Genomic DNA, 21,989 nt, shown 5'->3' with positions numbered 1-21,989 from the left:
AAAGGAATGCAGGTTGTAGTCTAGTCCATTTATGAATATATCTACTGCAACATTTAAAGTAAAGGTTAGCACACTGTACTGTTTGTTCGCCATATTGATATATATACAAATAAAAACAAAAAACAAAGAACACAAAAGAGTTTAAAGCTTAAATACTTTTCCAGGTTTTGGATTTTTACATTTTCAACCAGGAAACATGTCGACTGTAAATGTGCGACAGCTTTGGCTGAGAAAGCTGCTTCCATTTACCCGCTTTCTCACATCAGAGCAACTTCCAGCTGCAGAATGAGCCTCGCAGACGACCAACAGGAAGGTCAGAGGTCACGGCGGCGAGACAAAAGGTGGCGCAGACGCCCCCGTGAGTCTGACAGGAGAAAGAGGTGTAAATGAAACGAACAATAGAGACGATAAAGACGAAGGTTTTATGAAAACCGAGTCCTGTCCGACATGTGGATTATATATTTTCCCTTTATGGAGTCATGCTCTAATCCCTGCACTCAACTGGTTATTCCAAATGATTTCCCATGTGTTAATCCGGGCTGAGACTCTGCGAGAAACGCGCCTTTTCAGGACAGAAAATAGGTCAAGTGTCCAGACGTCGTCTTGACCGGCCGCCGTATCCACACCTTCATTTGCATTTTTGACTTTTCATAATTACAAGCCCAATTATCCCCAGCTTGGTGACCTAGTTCGCGTGGCTGCCTCCACATTGAGTGGAAGCAAACAGGCCGAGAAGAGGATCACAGATACAGCATGTGGGATATTTACATGCTGCTAAACAAAACCTTAGCTTTGAACCTGAACGCCGGACATTAGACGAACAGTGGAAGAGTTTTACGTCAGTTAAAGTACATTCTTAAATACAGAACGTTCGCTTGCTCTGCAGTATTTTTACTTAAGTATAAGCAAAATATACTAAATCTACATTCTGTGTATACGATATAAATCTGAAAATTAACTAGTAATAGTCGTCGCATTAATAAAGTGGAATAAATAGAAATGAACACAAAATATAAACAGTCGAGCACCTTTAGTAAAACATGGAGCTTTAAAGATGTTCAACAACCTGGTAAAAACTAATGACTTGAAAAAGGTTTAAGATCTTCAGCATCTCAACTCCATACTGTTATATTTCACTAGATAAATAACTTAATGTGCCATTAAAGACTTTAAGTGTTGATTGATACAATAAAAAAACTAATACAAATCAGTATAAAATAAAGAAAACAATGTTTTAAATAATGAAAGATGAAGAAACAGTAACAAAGGTTTTTATTTATGTAATCGTTTTTACATTGAGAAAGCAAAACAAACTTTTACAACCAAATGTGTGTTTTGTAATCAGGAATGGCGTGAATATGTCAACTGCAACAAAAGACAAAGAAAATAATAAAAACAAATGTTAATTTTTCAGTATAGTTTCTGAATTCTTTATTTTTATATATCTTTAGAGGTTTTGGTATTTTCTTTTTACCCATTTCAAGCGTTTAACAAACCGTTTACAACCACAACACTTCCCTCAAAACAATCATTTCTGTAGGTGGCAATGAAAACTCTTCAGTCTGGGAAACACAGAATTAAGATGAGTTAATGAGTAATATTGTAAAAGATAACACACTTGTAGAGCTGAGATCATCTTTAATAATCACCCCAAGATAATTCACATGTCAGAAAAATGTTTTCTCTAAATGTAACTCCAGGGAAGTGGCTGTGATGTAAAATAAGTTTATATTAAGCACACTCAGAATTAACAGTTTGTTTTAACGTTTGCACTTATTATTGTAAATATTGAGATACATATTGTATCACACAACAAAACATTAAATTCTGACGAACAAAATTAAACAATTAACTCACGGTCCTGTACAACTCTGCGTTAATGTTCCCTCAGACGGTGGAGACTACATTTCATGATATATTATATCTGGTAATACTGTTCTATGGTTTTGATGTTGCACTGGTTGATTTGAATGACGCGTTTGAAAGACACGTGAAGTGGGTTTGTAACTAAGGTGATGCTTCTTGTTGAAGTTCAGCACAGTTTGAAGGTTGGCGTGTTATTGAGCTTTGAGGTTTGTTGGATTTTTAATTAATACAGAAAGCAGATGCTGTTTGAAATGAGTGGGAAGATATATATAATGATTTCTGACTGAAGCTTTGAGTGTTCAAGTAAACAGATTCATGATTGCAGGCAGAGCTGGCGTCTACAGTGGCTTTTTAATGCTTTCCGTTCTTTTAAATATCTAAAATAGTGTTTGATCAGTCGACCTTTTACACATCTCCACAGAAGAACTTCTCTGAAACAGGCGACGCCTGCTGCTTTGAAATGTTTTGACCTAAAACATCAAGACATTTTCCTAAATTGAATTTCAACATAATAAAAATAACTGACCTTTTTCCTGCTTACAATCTTTTTTTTCCCTTTTAACAATTCACATATTTATTTTAAAAAAACCAACATGACTAATATCTATTTCATCAGAGAGTTAAAAATATAATTTTAAACGGAGACTATCAGCAGACAGTCTGACGTTAGATCCCGTTTGGTGAAAAGGCAGCTGATAGCATTTTATAAAGTTTCTCTGGAGTCGCAGGATAGTATTTACAGTGATTACTGATCTGCTCGACTCTACTCCTCCAGGGTGCTCTTTGACATGAAGTGAAGTCCTTCTTCCTTCAGTCGGGCCAGTGCCGGTCCGTAGATATCCTTCGTCATCGGAACCACAATTCCCTTTGTACCGATTTCACCTGCAGAGAGAAAAAGCACAGACTTCAAACTTCCGCCCAGTAACATTAAAGTATGTTTGTGTGTTTAGCATCATATCTGCTGTTTAGTGCACAAATTAAACAAAAGAAACAACCAAACATATTGTTAAACCTTTGAGGTTTCAGTTAGAACATAAAGCACACAGCACAGTGATCATAAGATTAGCCTCACAGACAAACTAGTGTTAGCTTCCCAGACTGAAAGTTTGTCAGTTTGCAAAGCTAACTTAAGCTAATCCTAACATTAGCTTCACAAACTGACAAAGCAACGTTAGCTTCACAGACTGAAAGCATTAGCTAATGTTAGCTTCAGAACCTGACAAACTAACATTAGCATTACTAAAAGGACTAACGTTAGCTAACATTAACTTCACTGACAGGACCTAATGTTAGTTTCACAAACTGACGTTAGCTTCACCAACTGAAAGCATTAGCTAACGTTAGCTTCACAACCTGACAAACTAACGTTAGCTAACATTAACTTCACTGACTGAAAGTTAGCTTCACAGATTAAAAAGATTAGCCTCACTGACGGACAAGACAAACTAATATTGGTTTAATAGAGTGACAGGACAAACTGAAGTTAGCTTGACAGACTAAAAGGGTTAGCTAGTCCTGACAGTCTGAAAAGCTAACATTAGCTTTACAAACTAACTTTAGCTTCACAGACTAATAGGGTTAGCTAGTCCTGTCAGTCTGAGAAGCTAACTTTAGCTTGATAGGCTAGAATAAAAGGGTTAGCTAGTCCTTTCAGTCTGAGAAGCTAACTTTAGCCTTACAAACTGACAAACTAACATTAGCTTGACAGACTAAAACGGTTTTTTTTTCCCACGAGCACTTAAATCAAATTTATCATGAAGCATCTCTTGGATCCTTTTTTTATTATCATATTGAACATTATGTAAGTAGTAGTGCGTGTTTGGTATTCACACTGAGCTTTTTTGTGTTTTTATTTTATTAAATTCAGACTTACCATCAAGGACCATGCGAGCAGCAATGGCTGTTGGGTATCCTACAGTCTTGGCCATAGCGGAGAAGCCGGTGGGGGTGCCGTACACCACCAGGCTAATGTGTTTGGTCTCCAGCTCGCCAGTTGGGTGACGAAGGCCAACGTCGTTCCTCATGATGATCATGTCTCGCTCGCCTTTATCTAACCAAGGGAGAGCAGTCATTAGGAGTTGATGTAGTATTACATCTGCTACTTGTGTCCTTCTGATTAGTGGTAATAACATTAACTTGTGTCTTACTGAAGGAGAGTTTTGCTTCCAGATGTTTTGCCAGAGCAGCCAGCACGCTGTCAGCGTGAAGCACAGACTCTTCACTCAGCATCCCAAACCTGAACATGCAGACAAAAAAACAAAACAAGAGTTTTCCTCACAATAGCATAACCTTCACTAACGCCGATTCAAAAGGTTTGAAAGAAAATGTGCTTTAACACCACGGCAGCGCTGCAGCGGCAGCCCACACATCCTTGGCTGAATCTAAAGAGATGAGCAGTTGCTTTTTGTCACCGCTGGTGAATTGAATAAATGAACAACAAGTCATTCAATTTGAGCTGCAAGCGCTTTGGCTTTTAACTCTTTTAACTGCACAGATGGAATATTTCCAACAGTTCACTTTAACCATCGGAGGAATTTATGTTTCAATGCCATCGCGACCCTCTTCCCTTCAGCGCCAGCGGCAGCATAACAATGGCGGCACGGAGCCTTGGTCTGAAGAGACCCTTGGAAAAGTTGATTTCAATTGAAGAGTGTGCGCGCTACACCACTTCAGGCCTCCTCATTAAGGAGGCAAGTGAAAAGTGTGCAGAAGAGGAGCAACCTCAGCCTTGTTCTGAGCCCGCCCTCCACAACACCGACGCTAACTTTGAAGAGCAGCAAACATCGGTGTGGTAGAAAAATAATTATGCTTTCATGGTAGTTAACCTAAAAGGAAAGTCCTTCACAATTGGAGTATTTCATGTGACGAGGCTCAGGAAGGTTAATAAAAGAAGAAAACCTTGTAGATGTTCCCGTCTCATATCGTAAATTTTATCGACCGAGGGTTACACAGTTGTTTTGTCTCCTCCATGGTAGTATGATTAAACGTACAGTACAGCGTGGGATACACTGCAGAAGGCTGAGAGAAGTTACTTAAAGTTTTTGGTATGGTGAAGATTGACCTGATGTACAAGTTTTTTCACATCAGTCAGCATCTGCCTCACACACTCAGAGCCGAGAAGCACGAACGGAAATCCAAAGTACGGGGACCTGAAGCAGTTATCTTAGTTCTCTTCAAAGCCCACCACACTCATTTGACAAAAACAGTCATTTTACCGCGGCCTCCATCGGTTAGTTTCTTTGTGGTATTGTGCAACTTTGGTGTTTTAAAAGGTAAGTTCGGATTGGGCATTTCTTTTACGTTGTTAAAATACATTTCGTTGCTGCCTCTGTTCACAGAAGTACTTCCTGTAGCCAAACCGGGGGCGTGCTGGCCGCCATCTACTGTACGCAATACACCGACTGTGCATAAGTCCATCATACAGCCAGTAAGTACAGAGAGAAACTGTTTCCCTCCCGACCTGTCTGTTAAAAGTGAGAATCCTAAACAGTGTTTTCAGGCTCTGACCATCTCAGGGTGTCCATCGCAAAGTCGTCTTGTCCGATGCGTTCGTATACGGCTTCTTCAAAAGCATCCTGGGAGACAGAAGAGGACAATCCCATCTGCTTACAGACGAACTCTTTCTGTAGAGGAGAGGACAGATCAGTTTCTCTTTTTACTGGTCCTCAAAAGATCACATTCAAACACTTTCAAATCTCGTGTGTCGTTTCCTCTTAAAATGTCTGTTTCCTGAAGCTCATCTTCAGATCCTAGTCTGTCTCCTGAAGCTCATCTTCAGATCCTAGTCTGTCTCCTGAAGCTCATCTTCAGATCCTAGTCTGTCTCCTGAAGCTCATCTTCAGATCCTAGTCTGTCTCCTGAAGCTCATCTTCAGATCCTAGTCTGTCTCCTAAAGCTCATCTTCAGATCCTAGTCTGTCTCCTAAAGCTCATCTTCAGATCCTAGTCTGTCTCCTGAAGCTCATCTTCAGATCCTAGTCTGTCTCCTGAAGCTCATCTTCAGATCCTAGTCTGTCTCCTAAAGCTCATCTTCAGATCCTAGTCTGTCTCCTGAAGCTCATCTTCAGATCCTAGTCTGTCTCCTAAGCTCATCTTCAGATCCTAGTCTGTCTCCTAAAGCTCATCTTCAGATCCTAGTCTGTCTCCTAAAGCTCATCTTCAGATCCTAGTCTGTCTCCTGAAGCTCATCTTCAGATCCTAGTCTGTCTCCTGAAGCTCATCTTCAGATCCTAGTCTGTCTCCTGAAGCTCATCTTCAGATCCTAGTCTGTCTCCTAAAGCTCATCTTCAGATCCTAGTCTGTCTCCTAAAGCTCATCTTCAGATCCTAGTCTGTCTCCTAAAGCTCATCTTCAGATCCTAGTCTGTCTCCTAAAGCTCATCTTCAGATCCTAGTCTGTCTCCTAAAGCTCATCTTCAGATCCTAGTCTGTGCTCATCTTTAGCTCCTAGTCTGTCTCCTGAAGCTCATCTTCAGATCCTAGACTGTCTCCTAAAGCTCATCTTCAGATCCTAGTCTGTGCTCATCTTCAGATCCTAGTCTGTCTCCTAAAGCTCATCTTCAGATCCTAGTCTGTGCTCATCTTCAGATCCTAGTCTGTCTCCTGAAGCTCATCTTCAGCTCCTAGTCTGTCTCCTGAAGCTCATCTTCAGATCCTAGTCTGTCTCCTGAAGCTCATCTTCAGATCCTAGTCTGTGCTCATCTTCAGATCCTAGTCTGTGCTCATCTTCAGATCCTAGTCTGTGCTCATCTTTAGCTCCTAGTCTGTCTCCTGAAGCTCATCTTCAGCTCCTAGTCTGTCTCCTGAAGCTCATCTTCAGCTCCTAGTCTGTCTCCTGAAGCTCATCTTCAGCTCCTAGTCAGCATGTGGGCAGCCATTTCTCTCTGCATCATGTTTTCAGAAAGACAAGTGGTTGGGTTTTAAATTGCTAACTGCGCTTTGATGACTGATGAACCTGAACAGCTGTTTCTCTTTCATCTCTAAAGGATAAAAGACTATGATCTGCTGTAAAGTCTCATCAGTGTCAGAGAGCGTTGCCTCGCTGCAGCCTTGATGTTGACAAGCAGCTATTGACAGTAATAAGACTCTTCAGAAAACCCACTTCCACAGAAGACCCTTCAAGTGGAAGAGCTACCCAAACAGCTCCTGACAGGAGAACTGGATTGGAATTGATCGGATGCTCAGCGGAGGTTTTTACCCAGGAAACAGGAGCTGAAGTCGGCTGCAGGACGGGACAGGGCTCGCTGTCGATCAGACCCAGTTTGACAAACCCACTCATGGCCTTAGTGAAGCCCTGCGGGACGCAACGAGACTCAGTTAACACATTTACAGGGACACAAGCAGCAGAAGATACCGGGAAGGTGGATGTAACTTAGTACATTTACTAAGGCAGAGTCTAAATGTTGTGCTGTGGACATGTGATCATTCAAATCCTACATTTCCATGAAGAATAATATTGTTAGTTATACTTTTAATATAATTTGATTGTCTTGTAAATGAAGTAAAGATGAAACTCATCGTAAAACGATGCCAACATTAGAAAGCCTGTAGTTTCAGTTTGCAGGGTGTGTGTGTGTGTGTGTGTGTGTGTGTGTGTGTGTGTGTGTGTGTGTGTGTGTGTGTGTGTGTGTGGTACCTTGAAGCGCAGTGTTCCTCTGATCAGTGTGTGAGCTGTCTGGATGCCGTAAGGCTCGGCGTACGTGGTGCTGTCGCGGTTTGGAAATCCCTCCAGGTTGAAACCAGGAAAGAAATCCATCGGCATGCTGGACTCCATCAGAGACCCGCCCGCCGGGATTTTCACCACCTGGACGAAGACGAAAACACACACACACACACACACACACACACACAGTTTCTTGATTTAAAGCACTGAAGTCACACGAAGAGATTAGTGCACATGAATGACCTCTGGTGCTTCGAGGTACCTGGTTGTCTCGGAGGAAGACGGCGGGGCTGATGGTGTTGAGCAGGACGCCGTACGGACTCCAGCTGAACTTGTAGCGAAGAGGATTGTCTGAACATTCGGGAGCAGGAAGTCCGCCGCAGAACGAGCTGTAGGACTCCACCTGCACGACATCACTCGTAATGTTTGTTGTTTGTTTTTAAAGAAGCAGTTCTGAGAGAACGCTTTAACACAGAAGTTGTTTCCTGATTTACTTCAACAAAACGAATTTAAACTTTTCTCTCACTCAATGTGTCACGATTAAGGTTTTAAAGACGATAAATATAATATACGTTTAAAAACAAAAGTCTGAATCTTTTGAGAGTTCCTTTTTTTATATAAACAAGGAATTTAATTTGCATTTAGTTTGTTGATTGTGACGAAGATATGCAGATATACACAACGTGCTGTTCACCCGACAGACATTCTGCACGTGTTTGTGTGCAACAGATTTAGTGAAGGAATGTTGACATGAAGCCTCATTAGTCACTGAAGAGAAGAAGAACGGCGAGCTGTGTGAGGAGCGATGACGAGACGGTACCCTTCCTCACATTAAAACACAATGTAGAAACTTTGTTTCTTGTTGCTGCTAATTTCCCTGCAGGTGCTCGTGTCTCATCTCTAGTGTTCTTATGCGTCGGATTTGATTTCATGCTTTGTAGGATTCTTTTGTGTGTGTGAATATTACCTGCGTCTGTTTTATACTTCGTTTAATGCATCATGTGCTCCATGAGTGAACTCACTTAAACAAACCGAATCTTAAAATCTCAAAAGATCGGAGTGAAATTAAGCAACGTGAACATGTGGACCGTCAGTTTAATGGATCAATACATCTGCCAGGAAGCCACACACACACACACACACACACACACACACACACACACACACACACACACACACACACACACACACACACACACACACACACACACACACACACACACACACACACACACACACACACACACACACACACACACACACACACACACTGTGCTGACTCACGGTGCAGCCGTCAGCTTTGGCCTTGTCGATACACTCCATGGCCAGCATGTGATCGATACCCGGGTCCAGTCCCATCTCATTCACGATGGTGATGCCCGCCTCTACCGCACTGAGAGACACACACACACACACACCCACACACACACCCACACACACACACACACACACACACACACACAGTTTTAATGTTTGTGGAGTTCTGTCACTGTTTACATTGTGAAATGTTAGATAAAAGATTTGCTTTAAGCAAACTCATCATGCATCAAAGTAACATTTATCTTGAACATTGTGCATATTCCTCTTTTATTAAAGAAACATAATAATGATGTTAAAGTTCCTGCTCCATCACCTGCTCTGCAGCTCCCTCATGGCAGGACTCAGGTAGCTGGCTGTCACCATGTTTACCTTCCTCTTGATGCAGTGTTTGGCGATGAGCGGGTGGAGCGAGTACGGCAGCATGCTGTTGAGGGGGGGGGGGGGGGATTGTTTTAATTTCAAATAATAAAAAGATTTTTGTGTAGAAGAAAATGTTGAAAATCAAGCAGTTCAAGAGGGTTAATTCAAGCATACTCCTAACCTTGTAAACATAATACTTAAAATTAAGCATTTTCCAAACTTTCAAGGTTTTGTACAAATGTGTATAAAGTAAATGTTCTCACTCAGAGACTCATCAACAGACGTCAGGAGAAGACGTGCTGATGCAGAGCAGAGCGCTCCCAAACAGTCACGACATGTTAGTAATTATGTAAAGTTAGAATACAGCACAGTGTTCTTCAGGCTCCGCCTACTTTTGGGGGTGTGTCCACTTTTTAAAAATAAAATTGGGTTCATTTAAACTTTAGAGAACAGAAACATGATTGTGCACGTTGTACCTGATGACCAAATCATGATCTTTGACCAGAGAGTCCAGGTGTCCTTCCTGTCTGCCAGCGTCCAGCATCACGGGGATGGTGTTGGGATATTGCTCCGCCAGCTCCTCCGCCTGCTTCAGCTGCACCGACGCTGAGAGATGAAACGCACAGAAACAGTCAGTACAAGGACACGCACACAGAAACAGTCGGTACAAGGAACAGTCCTTACAAGGACACGCACACAGAAACAGTCAGTACAAGGACACGCACACAGTCAGTGCAAGGACACGCACACAGAAACAGTCAGTACAAGGAACAGTCAGTACAAGGACACGCACACAGAAACAGTCAGTACAAGGACACGCACACAGAAACAGTCAGTACAAGGACACGCACAGTCAGTACAAGGACACACACACAGAAACAGTCAGTACAAGGACACGCACACAGAAACAGTCCGTACAAGGACACGCACACAGAAACAGTCAGTGCAGGGACACGCACACAGAAACAGTCAGTACAGGGACAGGGACACGCACACAGAAACAGTCAGTACAAGGACATAAACAGAAACAGTCAGTACAAGGACATAAACAGAAACAGTCAGTACAAGGAACAGTCCTTACAAGGACACACACACAGTCAGTGCAAGGACACGCACACAGAAACAGTCAGTACAAGGAACAGTCAGTACAAGGACACGCACACAGAAACAGTCAGTACAAGGACACGCACACAGAAACAGTCAGTACAAGGACACGCACACAGAAACAGTCAGTACAAGGAACAGTGAGTACAAGGACATGCACACAGAAACAGTCAGTACAAGGACATGCACACAGAAACAGTCAGTACAAGGAACAGTCTGTACAAGGACACGCACACAGAAACAGTCAGTACAAGGAACAGTCAGTACAAGGACACGCACACAGAAACAGTCAGTACAAGGACACGCACACAGAAACCGTCAGTACAAGGAACAGTCAGTACAAGGAACAGTCAGTACAAGAACACGCACACAGAAACAGTCAGTACAAGGACACGCACACAGAAACAGTCAGTATAAGGACACGCACACAGAAACAGTCAGTACAAGGACACACACACAGAAACAGTCGGTACAAGGAACAGTCCTTACAAGGACACGCACACAGAAACAGTCAGTACAAGGTCACGCACACAGTCAGTACAAGGACACACACACAGAAACAGTCAGTACAAGGACACGCACACAGAAACAGTCAGTACAAGGACACGCACACAGAAACAGTCAGTACAAGGACACGCACAGTCAGTACAAGGACACACACACAGAAACAGTCAGTACAAGGACACGCACACAGAAACAGTCCGTACAAGGACACGCACACAGAAACAGTCAGTACAAGGACACGCACAGTCAGTACAAGGACACGCACACAGAAACAGTCAGTGCAGGGACACGCACACAGAAACAGTCAGTACAGGGACAGGGACACGCACACAGAAACAGTCAGTACAAGGACACGCACAGTCAGTACAAGGACACGCACACAGAAACAGTCAGTACAAGGACACGCACACAGAAACAGTCAGTACAAGGACACGCACACAGAAACAGTCAGTACAAGGACACGCACACATAGAAACAGTCAGTACAAGGACACGCACACAGTCAGTGCAAGGACACGCACACAGAAACAGTCAGTACAAGGAACAGTCAGTACAAGGACACGCACACAGAAACAGTCAGTACAAGGACACGCACACAGAAACAGTCAGTATAAGGACACGCACACAGAAACAGTCAGTACAAGGACACGCACACAGAAACAGTCAGTATAAGGACACGCACAGTCAGTACAAGGACACGCACACAGAAACAGTCAGTATAAGGACACGCACACAGAAACAGTCAGTACAAGGACATAAACAGAAACAGTCAGTACAAGGACACGCACACGGAAACAGTCAGTACAAGGACACAAACAGAAACAGTCAGTACAAGGACACAAACAGAAACAGTCAGTACAAGGACACAAACAGAAACAGTCAGTACAAGGACACGCACACAGAAACAGTCAGTACAAGGACATGCACACAGAAACAGTCAGTACAAGGAACAGTCTGTACAAGGACACGCACACAGAAACAGTCAGTACAAGGAACAGTCAGTACAAGAACACGCCCACAGAAACAGTCAGTACAAGGAACAGTCAGTACAAGGAACAGTCAGTACAAGAACACGCACACAGAAACAGTCAGTATAAGGACACGCACACAGAAACAGTCAGTACAAGGACATAAACAGAAACAGTCAGTACAAGGACACGCACACGGAAACAGTCAGTACAAGGACACGCACACAGAAACCGTCAGTACAAGGAACAGTCAGTACAAGGAACAGTTAGTACAAGAACACGCACACAGAAACAGTCAGTACAAGGACACGCACACAGAAACAGTCAGTATAAGGACACGCACACAGAAACAGTCAGTACAAGGACATAAACAGAAACAGTCAGTACAAGGACACGCACACGGAAACAGTCAGTACAAGGACACACACACAGAAACAGTCGGTACAAGGAACAGTCCTTACAAGGACACGCACACAGAAACAGTCAGTACAAGGTCACGCACACACAGAAACAGTCAGTACAAAGACACGCACACAGTCAGTGCAAGGACACGCACACAGAAACAGTCAGTACAAGGAACAGTCAGTACAAGGACACGCACACAGAAACAGTCAGTACAAGGAACAGTCAGTACAAGGACACACACACAGAAACAGTCAGTACAAGGACACGCACACAGAAACAGTCAGTACAAGGACACGCACACAGAAACAGTCAGTACAAGGAACAGTCAGTACAAGGAACAGTCAGTACAAGGACACGCACACAGAAACAGTCAGTACAAGGACACGCACACAGAAACAGTCAGTACAAGGACACGCACACAGAAACAGTCAGTACAAGGACACGCACACAGAAACAGTCAGTACAAGGACACACACACAGAAACAGTCAGTACAAGGAACAGTCCGTACAAGGACACGCACACAGAAACAGTCAGTACAAGGACACACACACAGAAACAGTCAGTACAAGGAACAGTCCGTACAAGGACACGCACACAGAAACAGTCAGTACAAGGTCACGCACACAGTCAGTGCAAGGACACGCACAGAGAAACAGTCAGTACAAGGAACAGTCAGTACAAGGACACGCACACCGAAACAGTCAGTACAAGGACACGCACAGAAACAGTCAGTACAAGGACACACACACAGAAACAGTCAGTATAAGGACACGCACACAGAAACAGTCAGTACAAGGACACGCACACAGAAACAGTCAGTACAAGGACACACACACAGAAACAGTCAGTACAAGGAACAGTCCGTACAAGGACACGCACACAGAAACAGTCAGTACAAGGTCACGCACACAGTCAGTGCAAGGACACGCACAGAGAAACAGTCAGTACAAGGAACAGTCAGTACAAGGACACGCACACCGAAACAGTCAGTACAAGGACACGCACAGAAACAGTCGGTACAAGGACACACACACACACACACACACAGTATTCATTGTGCAGTAAAATGTTCCTGCAGCATTAATGTGTGTGTTGCATTTGACTGTTTCCCTCCTTTACATCCTGTTGGTAGTTTAATCTACACACTGCATCAGATTTTATAACATCATCACATGTTTTGTATCTTTGTCTCTAAAGTAATCTTTTCATGAGTTCCTCAGAAAAACAGTTTCAGCTTTGATGTATTTTCCAGCTTTTAAGTTATTCTCGAGTCTGTAAGACGAACTCACCCACAGTGACCTGAGTCTTCTCGTCGCGAGTCAAATACTCAACCACGGGTCCGGAGACGTACCCTGAACCCAGCAGCAGAACACGCTTCATCCCGGACTTCTTCATGATCTGAGCCTTCTCCCTGAAGGACGTCACACACACCGACTTAGAGCCACATCATAAGAACTCCAACACGTCAATGACCATTTGTATATCAATTACTCGCCAAGTGTTCCCTTGACTCTCCTGCCTCCAGGTGAACAATCAATTTAATGCGTTTCAGTTTAATACACTCCGGCCTCTCGCTCACAAGCGGAGCATGTCAGACGGTTAAATAAGAAGCTTCACGACTGGATTACATCTCACGAGTTGTGTTAACGGATGTTGCCGTTTATATTTATTTAAATTGTTCCGTTTTTGGATTCTTTGTTCACCGTGGACGAAGTTTTCTTCAGTAGTTCAAGGGAACACGGGGGAGGGATATAACAAGTATCAACAAACAAACAAGATGGAAACATCACAAAGAAAGTCAAGATTTTAATTTACAAAACTGCATTATTTTAGCATCTTCTATTTTACATCTAACCCTTTCCTTAACCTTGTTGTGAACGTACAACTTGGGACTATGAACAATAATATAAAATGTTCCGTTTAATTTCAGTGAAGTTTCTTCAAGGACAAATTGTTGTCGTGCACATTAACAAATATCAGGGAGAGAAATACAACAGCTGGTGTTTATGAGTCGGTACAGATGAAGAGAAGAGATAGAAATTGTTTATAAAAAGAATATCAACCTGTATAAACATTATAAATAAATAGAAATGTACAGTTTTACATTTCCCTAAAGCTTCCCCTGACAGAACAAGTGATGATTACATTTAACTTTAATTTAATGTTTTATTAATTAGATAATATTTTCAGACTGAATAACTTCTGATCAAACTAGCAGGAGGAGGAAGAGGAGGAGGAGGAAGAGGAGGAGGAGGAGCATGGGGAGGGAGGGGGATTTAAAAAAAAATGTAATACATTTAATTTAAATATAATATATAAATGTAAAAAAAAAAAATGTTAGCGCGATGTGTACGTGAATATATATTTGTTTAATATATTAAATAATATTATTAATACTTTCTTGCTCAAAAAGCAGAAACTAGTAATAATTCATATTAAATTAAAACTCAACAATAAATATAAAGTTATTCATTAAATGTGCTTTATTTAATATGTATATTAATATACTGGTATTTATTTTAATATTTGAGAATTAAAAATAGAACCCTTTGTCATGTTTTGTCATTTATTCTGCCGTCCCAAACTAAATAATTCCCCAAAAATTTAAATATTAGTGACCTTAAATAATAAATAAATAAATAATGAACATTTAACTAAATATTGAAACAGCTGTTAGTGGATTGTATTCAACACGTTTTCTTCAACTATTACAGAATAAGAAGTTTAGAATTTAAACATTTAGACGCAGCGTTTAGTTTTTATGCTCCAACAAACTCTTTAAAATGGAGGCTGAAGACCAGAAGTTATATCCGTGTTTCTCTCGGTTCTTTGATGAATGTCTTTGTGCCTCATAAGGAGTTTCTTTTGCTGAAATGTTCCATATAAATAAACTTTCCTTACACGGCGCAGACACTGGAGGTTAAAGTCTCATCACGTGTGTAACTGCAGTGAAGACGACCTGAAGCTCCTGTAAATAAACGGGTTCCTCCAAACAACTGGATTCAGTTTGAAAGTCTGAGATTTTGCACGCTGGATTATTTTAACACCATAACAACAATAACACCATAATGGAGGGGTCACCCCGAGCGACCCGTGGCATTAATATCCCACCAGCCAACTGCCTCCGACCCCCCAGGAGTCAGACCCCTGGACTCGCTGAGGTCTAATTGGATGCGACACCGCACGCATGCACGAGTCTGGCTGGAAGTCCGACCGGCGCGCCGCCCGCCGCCGAGCCTCGTCTTCTTAATTAAAAGAAGAGACGTTCCCGCAGGAGGAGCTGCCTCAGTTTACATATCTTAAAGAGACTCAATCAACGGGATTAAGATTTGGTGGCATAGCTTGTCTGGAAAAATGATACTTAAGATCAATTAGGAAGAAAAGGCATCGTCTTAGAGGTGGCCTAAATATGAAGCAGCAGAACTCTGAAGACACTAAGACTCAGCAAGAGTCTGTTCATACTTAATACTCTCACACATTATTCAGGTTACGAGTCGCAGCAGATTTAACACGCTTAGTAAAATATCTTGAACAGCAACATTAACTGCAGCTCAATGTGTAATCAATGAGAAATTAATCCGAGCAGATTAAAACAAGATACTAAAGGAACAGATGATGAGGGTTTTAGGTAAATGATAAACATGCAGATGAATCTTTTGTTTCCCGTCTTGTACAAAGTCAGAGGAGAAGATCAGTTTCTGTCTGTGCGTACGGTACAACCGTAGTGAGGCGCACACACACACACAACGTCTCTCTCACACACACACACAGTCACACACACCGTCTCTCACACACAGTCACACGCACACCGTCACACGCACGTCACACACCGTCACACCATCACACCATCTCTCACACACACACCGTCACACGCACGTCACACGCACGTCACACACACATACCGTCACACGCACACCGTCACACACACACACCATCTCACACACACACAGTCACCATCTCTCACACACACACCGTCACACGCACGTCACACGCACGTCACACACACATACCGTCACACGCACACCGTCACACACACACACACCATCTCACACACACACACACCATCTCACACACACACACACACACCATCTCACACACACACCGTCACACGCACACCATCACACGCACACCATCACACACACACACCATCACACGCACACCATCACACACACACACCATCACACGCACACCGTCACACACACACCATCACACACATACACCATCTCACACGCACACCGTCATACACGCACACACACACACACACACCATCACACACACACCATCTCACACACACACCGTCACACGCACACACCATCACACACACACACACAATCTCACACACACCGTCACACGCACGCCATCACACACACACACACACACACACAATCTCACACACACACACACCGTCACACACCATCACACACACACCATCTCACACACACCATCACACACACACCATCACACACACACCATCTCACACACACCATCACACACACACCATCACACACACACCATCTCACACACACCATCTCACACACACACCGTCACACACACTGTCGTCCTCTTCAGTCATTAAACCTCCCGACATCTCCGACTTTGAGATTGTTTTTGAAGAAGCTAGCAGTTTCCCTCCACTTCCAGTCTTTGTGCTAAGCTAGGCTAAGCACGGCTTGGATCGATCTGTCCTGAACGCACAGAAATTAAACTGATGTTCATCTTCTCATCCGACTCTTCTGAAACGTAATTGCGTGATCAAACAGATGACGGCGGGTTTGTTTTGTATAAAGTGAGAAGATGTTTCTACCCCTCGATACCCAAAGGGTCCAGCGTCTGACGTTGGCTAGCAGCTGCAGCGTATTAGCACACTAGCCATGCAAGGTGTTATTGCAGAGGCAGGTCGGCACCAGAGGCAGCACTGTGCAGGAACAACCACACGTTAGTCGCTGCAGGACGCTAAAACATCAAACTGCTAAAGAAGGCGAGTTAAAGAGGGAAAACAGCAAAACAGGAGACGACACACAAGTATCACTTAGCTTTCAGTAAGAGGCTACGTTATAACATGAGAACTGTCTGGTAATCTTTACACATTTCATCCATTCACTCGTAGACGGAGCGTGTGCCAAAGTAAGGCGACATTTTTAGGAATAATTCAAAAAGAGAAATACAGAATAATCCCCAAACACACAACACATGATTTATATTCCACACAAACATACGCAACACAGCGACTACAGCCGTCAACAGACCTGCTGTCCCGTACCGACTTCATTCTTACCTTCGTTCACGAAGCTTTTCAATGTATTCAAACTTTGGGGTGAGGACTTCCGTTTGAGGTGATGACGGCCTTCAGGAACAACGAAAACAAATGTTACTGAAGGTTCAGAAAATCTCAATCCTTTGCACAAGAGCACAATCAGTAATAAGTAAAGAGGGTTGGTGATGAAGGCGATGATTTCCCGCTCTTTTGCTTTATTTCCTGGCTGTAACTTTACCCAAAATGTGTATTTAAAGAAACAATGTTTGCTGTTTTGTGACCTCTTTTAAAATCACTTCTTAAAACCCATGTTTATAGACTTGGTTTTGTGACGTCATCTGTTTTTATTGTCATTATTATTTGTATTACTCATTTACTGTTCTTAGTTTCATCAATTTTTGTGTATTTTGTCTTTTGGTTTCAGATTTAACCTAATTTTCTCTTACAAATGAAGTTATTGTTATTATTAATATTCTTCTTCATGCAGAACAGAGGCTGCAGTCCGCTTGAATAAATTAGAGTCACGATACATTTATACGTGCGTGTCCAGTAAACTGATTTTATTTCTGGGTTCATGGAGATGAATCTCAACATTGGCTCCAACGAAGTGTTAGAACGTGCGCTTGCTCTGCTACGCGCTACTGGCCGGCTTCTTCTCCGTGGCAACGGCTGCCGAGGCTCATGGGTAACGTAGTATTCACAGCTGTCCACCAAACTGACAGATAAAACATTTACTCAGGAATAAAAGTTGGAAATATTAAAAACCTGTCGGTCATAAAGGAGAGTCCCATGTTGGAGGATAGGATTTAAAAAACATGTTCAGACTAAATATGTTCCTGACTCGTTGCTTAATGCAGCTTGAGATCAAGAGAGAAACTGCCCACGAGTTGTTGCCCCATGAAATAAAGAAACATCAGATCTAAAAACAGCAAAATCCAGATTCACGAATATCACGACTTACGTCTCTGACTTGCGGGCTGAAGTCTTCCTCCTCCAGCGGTCTGGTGGCGTCTGACGGCAGCTGACGATGACAGAACACCACATGTAAAACAAACCGTCTGTTTGAACCCTGCTCACCAGGTGGAACCTGCTGCAGTGAGAAGGTCTCACCATCTCCCACAGGTACGGGAAGAGCCGGTCTCCAAAGTACTCCGTGGCTCCGATGGGCAGCTGAGCAGGAAGGTTGTCGATGGAGCACATGAGGATCCCGTTTCCCTCCACACTGCAGGGACCGGACATGAACATACGTTTGCATATCGACTACATGCATTAGATAACACAGATTACATTATACCACAAAGTGAAAATAAAATGTGTTGCAGCCCAAAATCTGACGTACGTAATAAAACATGTGAATAATTGTACGTAAAAATCATTTTTCTCCAAAGCTGATTTGTCCACTTCACCACCATAGAAGAAGAAGTAGGTGCCGTTCACACACGGGGGCTTTAATGAGTACTCGTGCAATAGTTGGGAAAGTATCTGAAAGCAGTAACACAAAACTACAGGACGCTTCGTGCAATAATTATATTTCCCCCAATTATATTCCAGAAAACTGCTGATTCATAATTTAGGGAAACTTTGTTTTTAAAGTAATTTATTTAAAAAGGTGCAACTGAAATAATTCATGTATATGTTGAAGTTCCAGATTTACTTTAGGTATTTAATACTTTGACTTAAATGTTGAACCGTAAGCTTCTCTTTGATCCTCAGAAGTCCTTTAATGATATTAACAAATGTTTTAGATCTTGTGTAACAGTCAAACTTAATACTTTCTTACCCCTTTAAACATGTTTTTATTATTATTATTATTATTATTATTATTATTATTAATGGCCTTAAAAGTGTTCCGTAGCTTTTTTCCTGTCATTATAAATCCATTTGTATTTCGTCTGTATGAAATAATAATAATAATAATAATAATAATAATAATAATAATAATAATAATAATAATAGTAATAATAATAATAATAATAATAGTAATAATAATAATAATAATAATAATAGTAATAATAATAATAATAATAATAATAGTAATAATATAATAATAAATATATAATAATAATAATAAATAATAGTAATAATAGTAATAATTCATAATAATTATAATAATAAGTAATAATAAGAATACTACTAATATCCTAATAAATCCTCCTAATAATAGTAATCCTATAATAATAATCCTAATACCTCCTCTAGTAATCTAGTAATAATAAAATCCTCCTAATCCTAGTCATCCTCCTAACTAGTAATCCTCCTCCTCCTCCTCGTCCTCCTCCTAAAATCCTCCTCCTCCTCGTAATCCTCCTCCTCCTAGTAATCCTCCTCCTCCTCCTAATCCTCCTCCTCCTCGTCCTCCTCGTCCTCCTCCTCCTCCTCCTCCTCCTCGTAATCCTCCTCCTGCTCCTCCTCGTCCTCCTCCTCCTCGTCCTCCTGGTCCTAATCCTCCTCCTCCTCCTCCTCCTCCTCGTCCTCCTCGTCCTCCTCCTACTCCTCCTCCTAATAATATCGTAATAATCTCCTCGTCCTCCTAGTCCTCCTCCTCCTCCTCCTGCATTTTTAAAAGAAAAAGCATTAATTAACAATTAACAATTAAAAATGTAATCAGTCCAATATTAGAAATCATTAAAAAGACTAAACCCCAGCACACTTATTAGAACCAGAAGAGAGTATTTGCAGCAATAATTTAAATGCACAGATATTAAATGAGCTTCAGGCAGAGAGAAGAATGTTCGCGCCGTACCTGTCGTGATCTATGTGCTGGTCGGCGTCGTACATGCAGAAAGGCTTGTCGATGGTGGTGCACTCGTTCATGAAGTCTATGGAGCCTCCGGTGTCGGCAGATATGTCGCAGATGGCCAGCAGTCTGTAGAACGAGAGGAGAGAACGTGTTCAGGGGGTCAGAGCGATGGGCTGAACTGTCCCTCTGTAAACAGGACGCAAGATAACGGCGTGACTTTCGGCCTCGGTGGCGATACGGCAGCTACAACTTACAGAACACACACACACACACACACACACACACACACACACACAGTGTTTGACTGAAAATATAAAAGTCTTCCCCTGAGAGGCCGTCACATCACAAAGAAAAGTCATCTTGAATCCAGCGTGTTGTATTCTTACAATCAGCACTGCAGTTTGTAATCTGCTGCCACAAAAGCTGGACTGGGTCCAGTCAGACGTCCGAGAGGAAGCGTCTACGTTTGAGTTGCTTTCACGCTTTCGGTCGTAGAAAGTCTTCTTTACAAATGAAGGCTCTGTTTTGTACATGAAGAAAGAAAACAGTGTACAATTCAACGAGACTGACAATGTAAAGAGCAGAAAGAGAAAAGATCAGTTCAAGAAGTGTTTGGTGGAAGAAACAGATTTAACCAGGAGCAGCTTCCTGCTTCAGGCTCAGCTGCACAATAACGCCTCTAACAAGCCGAGTTAACAGGCAGCGTGTTGCTTTCTAAAGATCTTCTGCAAGCTGCACAACAGAAGCAGAAGTCAGACTAAAGGTCAGCACTGATACTGTGGACGGAGACAACAAATATCTGGAGAAGAAAAAGCCAACGTTGGAACATCAGCTGAACACACAACTCTCTCACACGAGTCGACTGCAGAGGCTCCAGATTCAATAATGTTTCCTCCCATCATGCAACACTGTGGGGACCTCCACTAAATGCAAGTTTTAATCATTTCTTTTGCAGACAAAATGATTTCAAATGTAAACGACACATTGTGTCTGAAGTTTGTCTGTTAAAGTCGTTTTTATTGAAGGAAAAGAAGCATCATCAATATACCAGCAGATAAACTTTAACACGGTGTGTGTGGCTCAGAATGCATCGTGCTCTCTGACGAAGCTCTAGCTGCACAAAGCCGGGAGCATCTCTGTTACCAATGGAACAGTTTGTAAGCAGGGAGCGATCAGAGGGGAGGCGATCAGAGGGGAAGCGATCAGAGGGGAGGCGATCAGAGGGGAAGCGATCAGAGGGGAGGCGATCAGAGGGGAAGCGATCAGAGGGGAGGCGATCAGAGGGGAGGCGATCAGAGGGGAGGCGATCAGAGGGGAGGCGATCAGAGGGGAGGCGCTCCGAGTGAAAGCTTCTCCAGCTGCCTCTTTATGAGCAGAGTCAACAAACAGAAAGTCACCTGTGGGGCAGGCGGGGCGATCCCTCGGTGGCTGCAAGCGAGGATTTGAGCGGCCTCATCAGCTTCTGGGCGTCAATTCTCCTGAGGAGGCGGGGCGTGTGGGGGTCCCAGTAAATCCCATTGATCAGACAGGTTGTGTACGGTGCCACCTGTGGAGGAGATGAGAACATTGACAGTGCGATGAAGCTCTCGGGGTGACGACAGGAAGTCAAAGCTTCTGTTATTTGAGTCGTTGTCACAAGAGTCACAAGATGTTGTGTAACTCTTTAAGCAAGACCCGAACCAGGACCCGAGTCCACCGCGCTCTGGTCCGACCATCCCGGGTTACCGTCTGACGGTTCCCTCGTCTCCAAACAAACGCGTTGCTCTGAATGTGTTCGTGGTTAGAAGCCTGAAGTAAGATCGATGGTG

At 42.7% G+C, this 21,989-nt stretch overlaps 1 protein-coding gene across 1 annotated transcript in view; it reads right to left on the bottom strand.

The window, feature by feature from the left end:
- Window positions 1-1,255: 1,255 nt before the first annotated feature.
- Window positions 1,256-21,989, bottom strand: part of aass (aminoadipate-semialdehyde synthase) — a 27,074-nt gene continuing 6,340 nt past the window's right edge. Inside the window, 17 exon segments of the mRNA XM_029433045.1 lie at window positions 1,256-2,748; window positions 3,740-3,916; window positions 4,014-4,102; window positions 5,374-5,489; window positions 7,062-7,157; window positions 7,500-7,667; window positions 7,789-7,929; window positions 8,811-8,919; window positions 9,160-9,270; window positions 9,683-9,812; window positions 13,477-13,598; window positions 17,463-17,506; window positions 17,508-17,531; window positions 18,403-18,462; window positions 18,552-18,663; window positions 20,185-20,307; window positions 21,579-21,727. Coding sequence (XP_029288905.1) covers window positions 2,630-2,748; window positions 3,740-3,916; window positions 4,014-4,102; window positions 5,374-5,489; window positions 7,062-7,157; window positions 7,500-7,667; window positions 7,789-7,929; window positions 8,811-8,919; window positions 9,160-9,270; window positions 9,683-9,812; window positions 13,477-13,598; window positions 17,463-17,506; window positions 17,508-17,531; window positions 18,403-18,462; window positions 18,552-18,663; window positions 20,185-20,307; window positions 21,579-21,727 — 1,890 coding nt within the window. The 3' untranslated portion in view covers window positions 1,256-2,629.

Source organism: Cottoperca gobio, chromosome 6 (assembly GCF_900634415.1).
Source record: "Cottoperca gobio chromosome 6, fCotGob3.1, whole genome shotgun sequence".
NCBI lineage: Eukaryota > Metazoa > Chordata > Actinopteri > Perciformes > Bovichtidae > Cottoperca > Cottoperca gobio.
This window is presented reverse-complemented; position numbering and strand designations above follow the sequence as displayed.